A 12,689-nucleotide genomic window follows, 5' to 3' on the forward strand; every position below is an offset into this window, starting at 1 on the left:
GCTACAAGAGACTTTCCATTTACTTTGAGCGTTGCTGTTTAAGTTGAGCGGCGTTTGCCAGAACTATTGGAACCGATCGGGTACTCGAACAGGTGGTTGCGACGTCTCTGGCAAGACCTTTCTCTCTCGCTTGCCAAGGGTCATCCTTTGTCCACGAGGATCCAGTTTTATTATATCTTGTCACCGATTCCAGCGCGAATCTTTTTGCCTTCGACTATATAATTGCACGCACTCGTAGTTTCGACAACTGGCGAGTAAAGACAGTTTCATCGTCGACGTCGGAACGCCTTAGAAAATATTGGTCAGACGACGTGTTATACAATTAATTTTCGTTTTGTATTGTTCGAATCTTTTAAATTAATATTTTTCCATCACTTGTTACTCTGTATTAAAGGCTAAACTTGTTAGCCATTTTATACAAATTATACAAATTAAATTCTGTAAAAAAGTAACGCAAGAATCGAGTTCCTCAGAATCAAAAAGAATTTAAGTTCTCGTAAAATAAATCTGGACGATGCATTCTTCGAAATAAGAATTATAATATATATATAAAAGTTGTGTGACAACGCACAATATTTTCGGAGACGTTCCTATTGTCGTTCACGCACACGCATCCACACAGGTGAGCGCAGAAAGGCAGGCTCGCTTTGAAAAAATACCGCGGACTTACGAGAAAAATAATTTTCATTTTTCACGGGACGATCTACCTATATGAACATATGTATAAAAGTAGTTTTAATTGGCATTGAGTGGTTCATTTGCAGGGCCATTCTGCGGGGCCCGGAAATGTTATTTGTTCACGAATCTGGACTAGCAAACTGTCGGAGCTATCTCCGAATACTCAAACAGAAAATAATGTACAGTGGTTCATCAAATTATCACGATCAGCTGGACAATTTTTATATTTTAATTTCTCTGCCGTATCTTCACGAATAATTACACGATTTAATTTAATTTCTCTTTCATCTAATCGTTGAAATCGAAATTTACACTAGATTAAAAATGTTTGTGCGAACGAAGAATTTCTTTGAACAATTTTAACCAGCTCCAGATAATATCACGATATTTTTAAATATTTCTGACATCTTCAAAATTTTTATAATTCACGTATTAATTCATTAATTCATCTTTAATCATGAACGCATGAAATCCGCAGTCTAACGACTCTGCTTGAAAGATCAAATTTACAATAATGTAATAATACATACCGCGGTAATATAGGCGATCTTTCAGATATATTTTCAATTTATTCTTTTATAGAATTTTGAAATAATTATATATTTTTATCCGTAACAATTTGATCAGCCACGGTAACGACGGTGACAGCCGTTCTAACTAATCGAGCTACGAACCAAGGACTGGCGACGCCCAGCGAGGATCGAATGTCATTGTTTGGTCCTTACGTTCCCTCTACTGTACATTGTGTCTTTAAATAAACTTCGTTCTCCTAGCGCAGTTCTCGAGTCGAACAATCAAGACCTACCGGAGACAATTATTATTATTATAATTAGTATTATTATTATTATTAGTATTATTTTACATTAAAGTATCTACATTCCCCGCGCTAATACATCGGCGGTCCACGCGACAGCGTTCCGAAAGTCTGCGGAGATTCATCCGCGCGAATATTTGCTTGTTTTTCAGACGGCGCCGTCGCCTGGCAACTCAACCGATACACAGACAGCCGGAAACCCATTTGTCGTCTTCAAAATGCAATCCCCAAAGTTGTACACTTTGTAAAATAATGTGCCCTGCTATGAAATTAATAAATACAAAGCGAAACGAATTTATTCTAAAAATTCGCTATACAGAAATACCTAACAAATTTGTATTCACTTTTTAGATATATTAACAATTTTACAACCGTGTCAAAAACATAAACAATTCCACGAAATTACAATACTCTATTTAACCAAATGAAAATTGTATAGCAGACTTATGTGGCACTGTCACTCACGTTGATTAATGTAAAAATGTTTTCATTGGGTCATCGAGCCGCTTCGACGACGGGAAACGGGTTTCCAGGCCACCGTGCGAGAGGACGATCGAACCAGGTATGACTAGCAAAGGTGTAGAAGTGGAACGAAACGCGGACAACGCGGGGGACAAGATTCGTTGACTATGCGAAAAAGTCGGGTGTCGTCGCGACGCCTCTCGTTCTACGAAGTTCCACGGGAAACAGAAAAACGAACAGCTACGATCTTACAAGTCTAGGTCCGCAGGGGTGACTCGCTTTTTTTGATGAGATTCGGTACAGCGATAGAGCTTGAGAAGCTGAATCCAGTGATACCAGGTTTTGGGGGCAGGCGGCTTATAGTTATTAAGATATGTAATGCTAAAGCTGTTGAAAGGCCAGAAAGGATGCGCTGGAGCGCGAGGTACCGCGTGGCAGGTGGTGGGGGCTGGGTGTCGTATCTGGTAGACCAGACTTCCCCCACTCTGTGAGATCTCTGGCACTGGTTGGTAGCGATTGGAAAAGAAGTGGGGGGCACGCTGCGACCTGGCAGAACGCAACGCGCAGCGCGCTCCCCACTCTTTCCTCCCTAGTGTTGGTACCAGCGCAGTACCAGAGGAATCACAGAGTGGGGGAAGTCTGGTCTACCAGAACCTGAAGCCCAGCCCCCAGCTCCCCAAAGTGGGGAGTTCGATGCAGCCTGGTAAAACGTAGCCTCCTGCTCCTGTCGCACGGTGCCACGCGTCTTTCCGGACTTTTATTAACAACTTTAACATTGAGCAGTGACCCCTGGGGACCTCCCTTGTTAGTGAACTTTGTTCGCCTGCGAGTTGTCGACGGTAATCAGGTACACGAACGTTAATACAGTTTACATTTCCATGCGCTCCTCGGAAAATGCTTCGGTCTCGTAGAACTCGCTTGGCACGGTTTCCGACGAGAGCATCCTTGCGTCCGCAAGACTGCGTCCTCCGCGAGGGCGCAGCTGATGCAGCTCTCGGATAATAAGCAGATCGCGCGGTGACGAGGAATATTCTCCTCGTAACACGATCGTCCAGTCTGCTACTGCTTCGAATTGTTAAGTACGTTTACGCGCGATGGAGAATTCCATCGGCTTCTGGACAACGTCCTCTTCGTGGTTCTCAGACGCGTTGAGGTGTCGGAGGATCAACCAACGGTCGAAGACACGTCGTACTATCACAGACCAGCGTGCAAGCGCGAATAGTTCAGCGTCTTTCGATCTGGCAGACTATTTCCAGCAGACTGTTGTACAAAATACACACGAACAGACTATACTGCGAGTCAATCGAATTCGATTGCAGATGTATCGGTACAGAGTGGTTCAATAGGTGTCTAGAGTAGCGGGGTCCTACTTCTGCACACCTTCAGGTCGGTTTATCGGAAATAAAACATTTTTGCAAGTCAATTGTCGGGAACAGATATCTTGAACAAAAATGTTTAAATATGATACGAAATTCTGCTTTTACAGTTTGATATTTTATCTATAATTGCTATTCAATAATGTACAAATTTATACGAGTTTTATCCTCCTTGAGTAAACCACCCTGTACACAATACGTTCCCAGAGCCCTCGAGGACCTATACCCTAACACCGATGCCGCTGTCGCCCTTGATCTCCGACACGAACTCGAACGTCGGCGTGCAGATCTCCGTGGGCGTAGGCGAGGCCAGAGGAGCCAGCCTTTGATCCTTCTTGGTGGCGCCCTTCAGGATATAGTCCGTGCTCGGCCTGACTCTCGGTATGCTTCCGTGGAGGGACGGTTTCAGCCGGAGGATGGTGGACAAGCACCTGCCGCGGGACACCGACTCCGTGGACCTGCTCTGCTGGTAGGCGTCGTTCCTCTTCAGGTTGATCGTTGCGGCGGACTCGTAGGGCGTCGGGTTCTGCTCGGAATCCGGCGTGAGCATGGACTCCTCGTTCTCCTCGAAAGACGTGAAGAAGGACTCTCTGAGCGAAGAGGTCAGTGGGTCGGGACACATGAACGGGTCCGAAGAGGTCAGATCGTTGAGGTCGCTGCCGCTGTTGCAGACCTGGAAGTTGTTCACCGAGCAAGAGGAAGGACACGTTTGGTGCTCCATCACGTTGGAGAGGAACTCCTGGCTCCTGGAGGACTCGGACCACTTCGAGTCCGACGGCCTCCTCGAGCTGAACCTGGTGGAGTCGTGCTCGGCGAAGATCGGATCCGACTTCTTGATCAGAGCTTCGAAGAGATCTATGGGCTCCATGAAGGGCGCCAAGACGTTAATCGGTAAGCTGACCGGGGAGCAGTCCCGGCTGGACTTGCTGGTCTCTCGACAGTCGTCGCTGTAATCCTCTATGTTGAGTAGAACCGACGGGATCACGGGGTCCGAGTTCCTCACCGGACTCCTCCTGTTGCCCATCGGGGTCTTCGCGCGCTCGAGGTTGATGCACGGATTCGACGTCTCCATCTTCGTGGACTCCTCTGCCAAGGAGGCTAAGGGAAGAGGATCTATGGGGCTGGGTGGCTCCGAGTGTATCGTCGGGACTATCAGCGTGTCTATGAGCCTCGTCTGAGGCGAGGACCGCACCGAACTGTCCAGGTGAGTCAGGTTCGCCAGCCTGTTCGGAGTGATCACCATGTGCTTCGGCGACATTCTCTGCCTCGAGCCGTCGAACACGCTGGAGCAGATGCTCTCGGGCGTCGTGGGCGACGTGTAGCTCTGTTGAAATCTCAGGTTCAGGTTCGGACTCGTCCGGCCGAGCGTGTTGATCTTGATCCGCGGTCGAGGAGAGATCTGGGACCTCCTGTGGCACTCCAGCTGACGCGACAGCATCGCCTGCTTCGCCAGGCCTCCCTCGCACCTGTTGTGGTCCAGATTCTGCACCGAGTACCTGACAGCGGAGATTCATCGTTTACAGTACAAGCAATAATTAAGAGTAACCACTCTAATGAAAACCACAGATAAGAACCCTACCTGTGGGTATCAACGACATGACCGGTGGCCGGAAGCCTCAGGTTAATCTCCGACTGTCCAGTGGCCGCCTTGATGTTGGGATCGGACATGGAGCACAAGTTCGAGTTCCTCCGCTTGCTGTTCGACGCGGCAAGAGCGTCGTGGAAGTCTTTGGCGTGGACCATGGGACTGTCGGCGCTGAGAACCGGGTCCGACACCGTGTTCATCTGCAGCGTCTTCCGGTTCAGCGTCCCGTTGCTATCCAGGTTCTGATAGGACGTGAACTTTGGCTCGGACGGTTTCGAGAAGTTCTTGCTGGTGAACCTTTTGTGGTTGAGCCGACCGAGGTGCCTGATCTTGTTGAACGTCGGGTCTAGACGGTACTTCAGGTTCTTCACCTTGTCGATGTTGTGGTTCGAGTCGATCATGAGATTCCGATCGATTATATATTTCTGATCGAGCATCTTCGCCAGATCGTGGATGTCCTCCTCGTCGATGTCCACCTGCCTGCTGCCGCAGGAGGTCTGGTCGAGGTTCGCCTCCGGAGAAGCGTCCGTGTGCCTCCCGGAAATGTTCAGGCCTCGCCTGCTAGTGTACAGACCGCCGTTCTGCTTGGTCGCGAAACGATTCCCCCCCGGGTGCCTCCTGCCGTCGTGGCTGTTGTTCACTTCCGCCAGCTCCATGTTCGTGTCCGAGCCACGTCGCAGAGGCGAGCAACCGTTCCTGCTGGGAGTCACGCCGAACAGCGCCACCAGTTCCTTCGTGATCTTCCCGGCGGCCACCCTCATCTCGCCGTGGTGGAACGCGTAGATCCATGGGTTCACCCCGCTGTGAGCCATGATGGGCAGACCTAGCCATACCACTGCCCATTCCGACAGGATGTCCGTGCCGCAGAAGATATCAAGCAGCATGCAGGTCTGGAAAGATAGCAGAATGTTCTTAGATAAACGTTCATCAATTTAGATTTTAGATTAATTAGTTGGAATAATTTAGGCAAATTATTCAAGTGCAAGAGACTGTAGCCTAAGAACACCGAGAAGTTTCGGGGCAACCCAATAACTCTTCCCCGAGCAAAAAGCTTCGAGCAGTTTGGAGAGTGTAACAAGGAGATTAGGGGACCGCTCGAATCGATCAGACTGCAGGAACGGCCAAGGTCAGGGGCGCGATCGGGTCGTCAGGAAATTATCTTTACTCGAATATCTGGCTTTCGTTGGGGCGCGCCGCGTGGGTGGCTTTGATATATAGCACGGACAATGCGATCGAGCTGTATCAGGACGTGTGTGCGGCATGGGGGAGGGGAGGATCGGCTAGGGTCGAAAGTCGAGATTCGAGCTATTTGTCTCGTCCTCCGTCGAATGAAAGTTGGTAGCCGAGATCCCTGTATTTGGCATTCGGTTCCCTTCACTCGCCGGCTGAACACCCTAAGAGCTTTCCGCTATATTAGGACAATTCAACCGAGCTACACCGCCATTCGTAAACTGTAGAACTTGTCGAAGATCCCGGACGAATGGTCTTTGGAAACTTGGGACTGTTGATACCTCGTCGAACATACGCGCAGCAGCGGGATCTGTACACGATTCGATGCCTTCAAGTAATTATTCAAGTACAATTCACGCAATGTTGCATCGAACGTCGAGAGTGAACTGTTTCTATTAATTATTAACTATTTATTTACATTATATTTACTTATTATTAATTATTTTATGTAACTGAAACGGTGATATATTTTAATAATTTCATGCTCGAAAGCACGAAAGCTCTATTACTATTACATAAACAAAAACTATCCTTTAGATAAAACAATGACGGCGCGGATTCCGCGGCTCGCGGATGCGGAAAATGTTGCTGGTTAAAGTCCCGGCAATTAGTTGGAAACAGGGGAAAAAGGATCCGACCACGCAGCATGAAATCGTTGGTAATTGTCGGGTGGAGGAGTAAGGGTTGGGTTTGTTTCGCGACAGCCAAGAAAATCGACGGAAAAAAAAGGAAAGAAGCTTGCGGCATTGTCGGAAGTTTGTCGAAGTTCACCGAAGTGGACCGACCTCTCTCTGCCATATCCACGGGTTCGGTAACGCCGCTCCTTTCCCGCAACTTCTTTCGCTGCCGCAATTTCGAAAGTTCGGTCGTTTTTCACCCCCTCGGCGCACGGCGGAAGTTTCGCGCGGCCGGGACGGAGACAGTTCGCCTCACGAAAACCTTATTACCAGGCTACCCCCCCTGTCGATCCGCGCGCTATCAATCCATCAGGCTCACGTGACCGTGTAACACCTATCGATTCGACTTCTTTTTCGGCCGGCAAATTCTCGGATCGGTTGCGAACATTTTTATCGAGCACGAATTAATTTACAAAGTTGATTAGCCTGCAAAATTTCGCACGGTAAAAAAGGGGTTTCGCAGGGTTTTAGGCTTAAAAAATTACTTAAAAAATTAACACTAGCGTTAATAGATTCGGTATAGAAAATACAATTAAAAGCGGTAAAGTGCCATTTTTCATTCACTCAATAAATCGCTTCCCGTCTTTTCTGGCCTTTTATTTTATATCGAAGATCAGCCAGCGTTTATTGGACTTTGCTCGATGGATTTTTAATCGACAAGCAGTGTCACGATAATTACATTTTTATTTAACGATCTGGAGCACACCGTGGAAACGCAACAATCAAATTACCGTTTATTAATTGAAATCATGCGCAAGATATTTCGTGCCCGCCGCGCGTTTTGATTATTCATTTGTTCGGCACGCGAGAAATACACGAGTATAAACGGGAAACCCGATAAAACTGCATGGGGCGAAAAAAAGAAAGACCTTTCGTTCGAGTCCAGTTTTCGGAAATTAAATTATATCATTGGGATCGTTTATTATTTCGAAATCTGTTGATCTGTATTCGGGTTGCGTAGGATGCGTGTAAAAATTCTTCCGAACAATTGCAAAGAGTTATAAATATATCAATATATAAATATTTAACATTACGTTATATAATCTATAAATTATTATATAATAGCACGGCATAAAATTATAGAATATTATATAATTAATATTTATTTTACTTCGATTTCCAGACGACGGAAATGCGACTGAAATTGCCAATTGAAGAATGAGGTAGAAATTGAGGTTAAACAATTCTCAATTAATTATAAACTCGAGATTGGTTACGTGCCGCGTTATTCCCACACGTCGCTGACCTCTCCGAAAATTTATAAATCAATGATCCTGCTCGGGAACTTCGTACTTTCAATTACATCGCAAGTTGCTTGGCAAATACCTACGAAACGGTATCTCTCGTCGAACAAAGCAAGTCAGAATCGAGTTTGCAATAAATTACTGATCACGCTGTGCGCAATTGATAGTATCGGCGATCGTGCCGAATCCGAGGAGATGACGTTACAGGTAACGAGAGGTTCGATTAAAAATTCGATACTGCTGTATTCCGTGTAAAAAAGAGACTGCAAAGACTCTTGAAACACGTGGAAAAATATAGAACAAAGTCTCATGAAAAGGAAAGTTCGCTGCCTGGGCTGCAGAGAGAATTTCAGAGTTGGTCCAAAACTAATTTTCCAACCCTTGAACTTATAAAGAGGATTATGTCAGGTTATAGTCTCTATATAGATCGCGCGCATCGAGCTAAATTTTGCTTCCTTCTTCGTTAATAAATTTGCAAACATCCTTAAATAAAAAATTTTCAACCCTTAACTCCATCGAGAGGGGATGGTTGGTAGATCCTCGAGTCAATCGCTCATACCGAGCTCAATTTAGTTTTGCTCTGGGTAAAAAAATTTCCAAGACTTCCTAAAACATATATAAACCGTGTATCAAAATTTCATAAAAATAATATTAATTATTACGACGGTAAAAAAATGTGAAAGTCGTGCAAGCTCCGCGAGTCTGCCAAGGGGTAGTTCTGTCGACCCGGAGACAATGCTGGCGACATCGTACCGGTGTTTGCGTCAGCCCCCGGCCTGGCACGGTTGGTAATGGAGATTTATGTGGGCCGATGGTACTCACTTGAAAGGGAAGCCATAGGACGAGGAAGGCGCCGACCGTGACAGCCAGGGTTTGACCGTATCGTGGCAACGCCAAGGTCTGCGTTTCATGCCGGAACGATAACTCCACGGTGTAAATGGCGCGGGCGTGTGCCCGCGCCACCAGGTAGACGTACATGTAGCAGGCGATCAGGACGAGGGCACTGGGCGCCCATACAGCCACCACCAGGAACACCCTGACCGGCGGCAACACGGCCGCGCCGAACCTGCAGCTGCCGCTGCAACAAACAGAAAGCGAATCGGTTTCGCTCGTTAGCCGGCTTGCGCAATCCCGCCGCGATTCCGGTTTAATTAATTTGATCCTCTGTGCGACCGGCTCTCGATCCTCGCTCGACCCGTGCGCGTGGCGTAACCGATCCCCGATACCTGCGGGGAACGTTCGTCGCCGCGCGTTTCCCATATTACCGGCACGCGCGGTCCCGGGTCTACCGGGTGTTGCGTAACAATCGCATCCGCTCGCGAGTATTTGGAGCAATCGCGGATTTATTAAAATACGCCGCGGAAGCGGTTTAAAACGATCCGACTGGAAATATCGTTGTACTGGGAACTCGTTTGTAAAATATCGAATCAATTGTACATTGTGCAAGATCATATTTATTACCGTGAATTATTTTTATTTGCCGAGCGGTTAACAGCGGTGATTCAACAATCGTTGTGTGCTTGTGGAAATATTGCGTGCGAGATTGATGTCTTCTATTTATATTTCAATATTATATTTCACAGAGTTAAACAGAATTGTTATCACATTTCACAGAATTTCGGTTGGAGTTGCCGATATTATAATATATAAATATTAATATATATAAAATTCTGTTTTACAATTTAAAATAATATATATATATTTCTTTAACATTACAGCTTTGAATTTTATAAAAGTGATATCTAGATTTGTCTGGAATTGCATCGGGAAATAATAGAATTAACGAATCTTTAACTTAGTAAAATCCATGTAATTTAATTGTCAGTTCGAGTAGATTGAATAATGAAAAATAATGAAAGCAAGCAATGTATAATTTAGTATGATCCGTGTAATTTCATTGACAAGTGAAAATGCCTCTTTCTTCCTCGTTCATTCATTTAAATCCTTTAGATTTCTAAAAGAGAATTTCGATTCCGCTACGATAGGGGTAGTACCGGTAATATAACATTTCTGATGTAATTATTGGCCGACTGTGAATAACAGGCCTGGAAGAGGGGCTGTAATTAAGATGAGAAAGAAGAAGTTCTTCTTCACCCTCGACGGTGCTCGAAAAATTGTTTGCCGAGTGGGGAATATTAAAGAGCGATTCGACTAGAATATTTTACGGGGAGAGTTTACAATTGGCCTGGCTCTGATCTCGACGATATTACGAGGCGATCTTCCTCCGAGCTATCATATTTTTTTAGCCGATATTAAAACGCTATTCCTACCCGACAGAAATTAAATTTCCCCATCGTTCTCGCGTATCGTCGAAGAAACATCGTTTTTCCTCTTTATTGCCCCGATGTGACTTCTTGTCGCGAGAATGTTTTCAATAATGGCGGTTGCGAATCCGCGAGACAATAATAACAAAAATAATCGTGAGATCAAAAAGATGAGAACTAAACGGTGATAAAATTGACGGAAAAATTATTGCGCTTTGGTTAGCGCCATCTTTGCTAATTAAGTTGTTTTAGTTTCAAACTGCGTGATCGGATACGGAAGTCTTCAGCAATGATACTGGCGGGAATCTAAAGTATACAGGGTGTTCCAAAAGTCACTAGCAATTATTGCAAAGAATTGTTAACGAGTTATTAACTAGAAATATTGATTAATAAGAGGCGAGGACCTTTTCACGCCTAGCCGACTGATTCAACCACCAAATGAAGCCTAGTTCCGCTGATTGGCTCAACCGCCTCGCGCTACCCGATCTGGCCTCTCATTGGTCCACGCTTTTCTCCAATAACTCCTGAACAAAGCGACGAATTGAATTGTCGCAAAGGAAAAAATTACTTAAAATGGCCTAAGGGAACCCTTCGTTTCCCAATCGCGAGTTTGAGATAACCTCTAAAATTTGCATAGATCGAATCGCAGCCAGCGAACACCGGCCGCTGCGAACCGACTACCACTTTATAGGCGACACCGGGGAGGAGTGATTCTATCCCCGGTTCTCCTCCGGCGGACAATGAAGTTACATAAACGGGACAGATCAGTCCGTTGTCCAATGCCCGATGAATACAAAGGACCCGGTTGTTTGTCGCAGCACGGCAACGTGGACACGTGCCAAGGTCGATCTCCTATGGTGTGTCCGCGTATCGATTACGTTCCACACAATCTCTCTTATTCGAACCTCCAACTTTTGCCCCGGCGAACTTTCTCCCCCTTGAGCGATCTCCCGCTTAATATGCCAGGTGCCGCCGCGATATTCGCCGGAATCCCGCGATACCGATGCCCCCACGGAATCGCAGAAATTGCGGCGGGAGTATCGGTTAACGATTCAACATGGCCGTCGTGTTCCGCGACGTCGAAACGTTAATGCAGAGATCTTGATGCCAGGATCTCTTCGTTATTCCGTAATGCGTTTAACCCTTCTTTTATTAAAGAAATAAAAGAGAAAAGAATCTTTTATTACTGTTACCTTATTACTGTCCATTAAAAGAAAATTAATTACGACCAGCCTGACTTACGTATAAATTTAATACGACCGCGTCGGGTTAATCCGTCACTCGTCGGACACTCGAGATAGAAAATACAGAGAACAGTATCAATCGAGGAACAATTCGTCGTCGTTTAAACTTTCGAAACAACGCCGGCTATTTTCCGACCGGCAAGTTTTTCCATACACTGTAGCGTTCTGAGGTCGACGGCGCGTACAAACACCGCGACGAAGAGCGTCCCATCGTTTTCGGTATTTTCGAAACGGTAAAAAACTGTTCCAAGCTTCCCTGACAATGCGATAGTTCTGCGCGTCGGCGGCGACGGCGGCGCAGAGTTTTGTCGTGCCGGGAATAAAGTTCACCGTACAAAGGAATGTTTGGCAAATAGAGAGAGAGAGAGAAAGAGAGAGAGAGAGAGAGAGAGAGAGAAAAAAAAATGTTTGCGCGTTTCAGTGTTAGATTTGTTTTGCTCTCTCGGCCGCGTGTGTTTGAGAAACGTGAGGAAACGAAACGTGGACCGGCCAGCGTTCTCAATGGGAGAGAGAGAGAGAGAGCCGCTCTCCGAAAGTGCAGGGCGGAAGAGGCGCTGCCCGGCTCTTGTTTGGGGAACGTGACTGCAGGTTAATTCGATTTCAACAATTTTCGGAATGTTTGACGAGCCCCGATTGTCAAGGAGAAAGAGAATTTCATCCGTTCGACACTCTCGATTGCTCTATTTGCCCGCGTTTATCGCCCGCGATACCCTCGCCGCTTTGAATAATTGTTCGCGACCATTTTTCGCCGTTTCCGTTCGTTGAAATGCGCTCAAATATTCTCGTTCCTTTCCTTTCAGATACCTGCAACTGTTATACATGGATTTTGTATTTAATATTTCCAATTTAATCGTCGATATCGACATTAAATTAATATAAAATAATTTATATTATTGTTCACTATAAAATAAAGCATGATACCGCTTACGATATTACTCGGAAATGTTAATATTCTGAAGAAAGTTTTAGCAAAAATATCTCCACAATATTTATTATATATATTATATAATATATATTATTGGCAATATTAGCAACTCCAGATGTGTATAATTATGTTAGGCACAAGACAAACAATTATTTAATGACGAATTATATCAATATATAGTGTATATAAT

General features: G+C 45.6%; 1 protein-coding gene across 1 annotated transcript in view; it reads right to left on the reverse strand.

Annotated features, from left to right (window-relative positions):
• Positions 1-1,746: 1,746 nt before the first annotated feature.
• Positions 1,747-12,689, reverse strand: part of LOC144467992 (uncharacterized) — a 100,188-nt gene continuing 89,245 nt past the window's right edge. Inside the window, exons 6-8 of the mRNA XM_078177055.1 lie at positions 8,889-9,144; positions 4,910-5,805; positions 1,747-4,826 (exon numbers count right to left, since the gene is read on the reverse strand). Of these exons, the coding sequence (XP_078033181.1) occupies positions 3,551-4,826; positions 4,910-5,805; positions 8,889-9,144 (2,428 nt within the window). The 3' untranslated portion in view covers positions 1,747-3,550. The remainder of the gene's footprint in view (positions 4,827-4,909; positions 5,806-8,888; positions 9,145-12,689) is intronic.

Source organism: Augochlora pura, chromosome 1 (genome assembly GCF_028453695.1).
Source record: "Augochlora pura isolate Apur16 chromosome 1, APUR_v2.2.1, whole genome shotgun sequence".
In the NCBI taxonomy this organism is placed as follows: Eukaryota; Metazoa; Arthropoda; class Insecta; order Hymenoptera; family Halictidae; genus Augochlora; species Augochlora pura.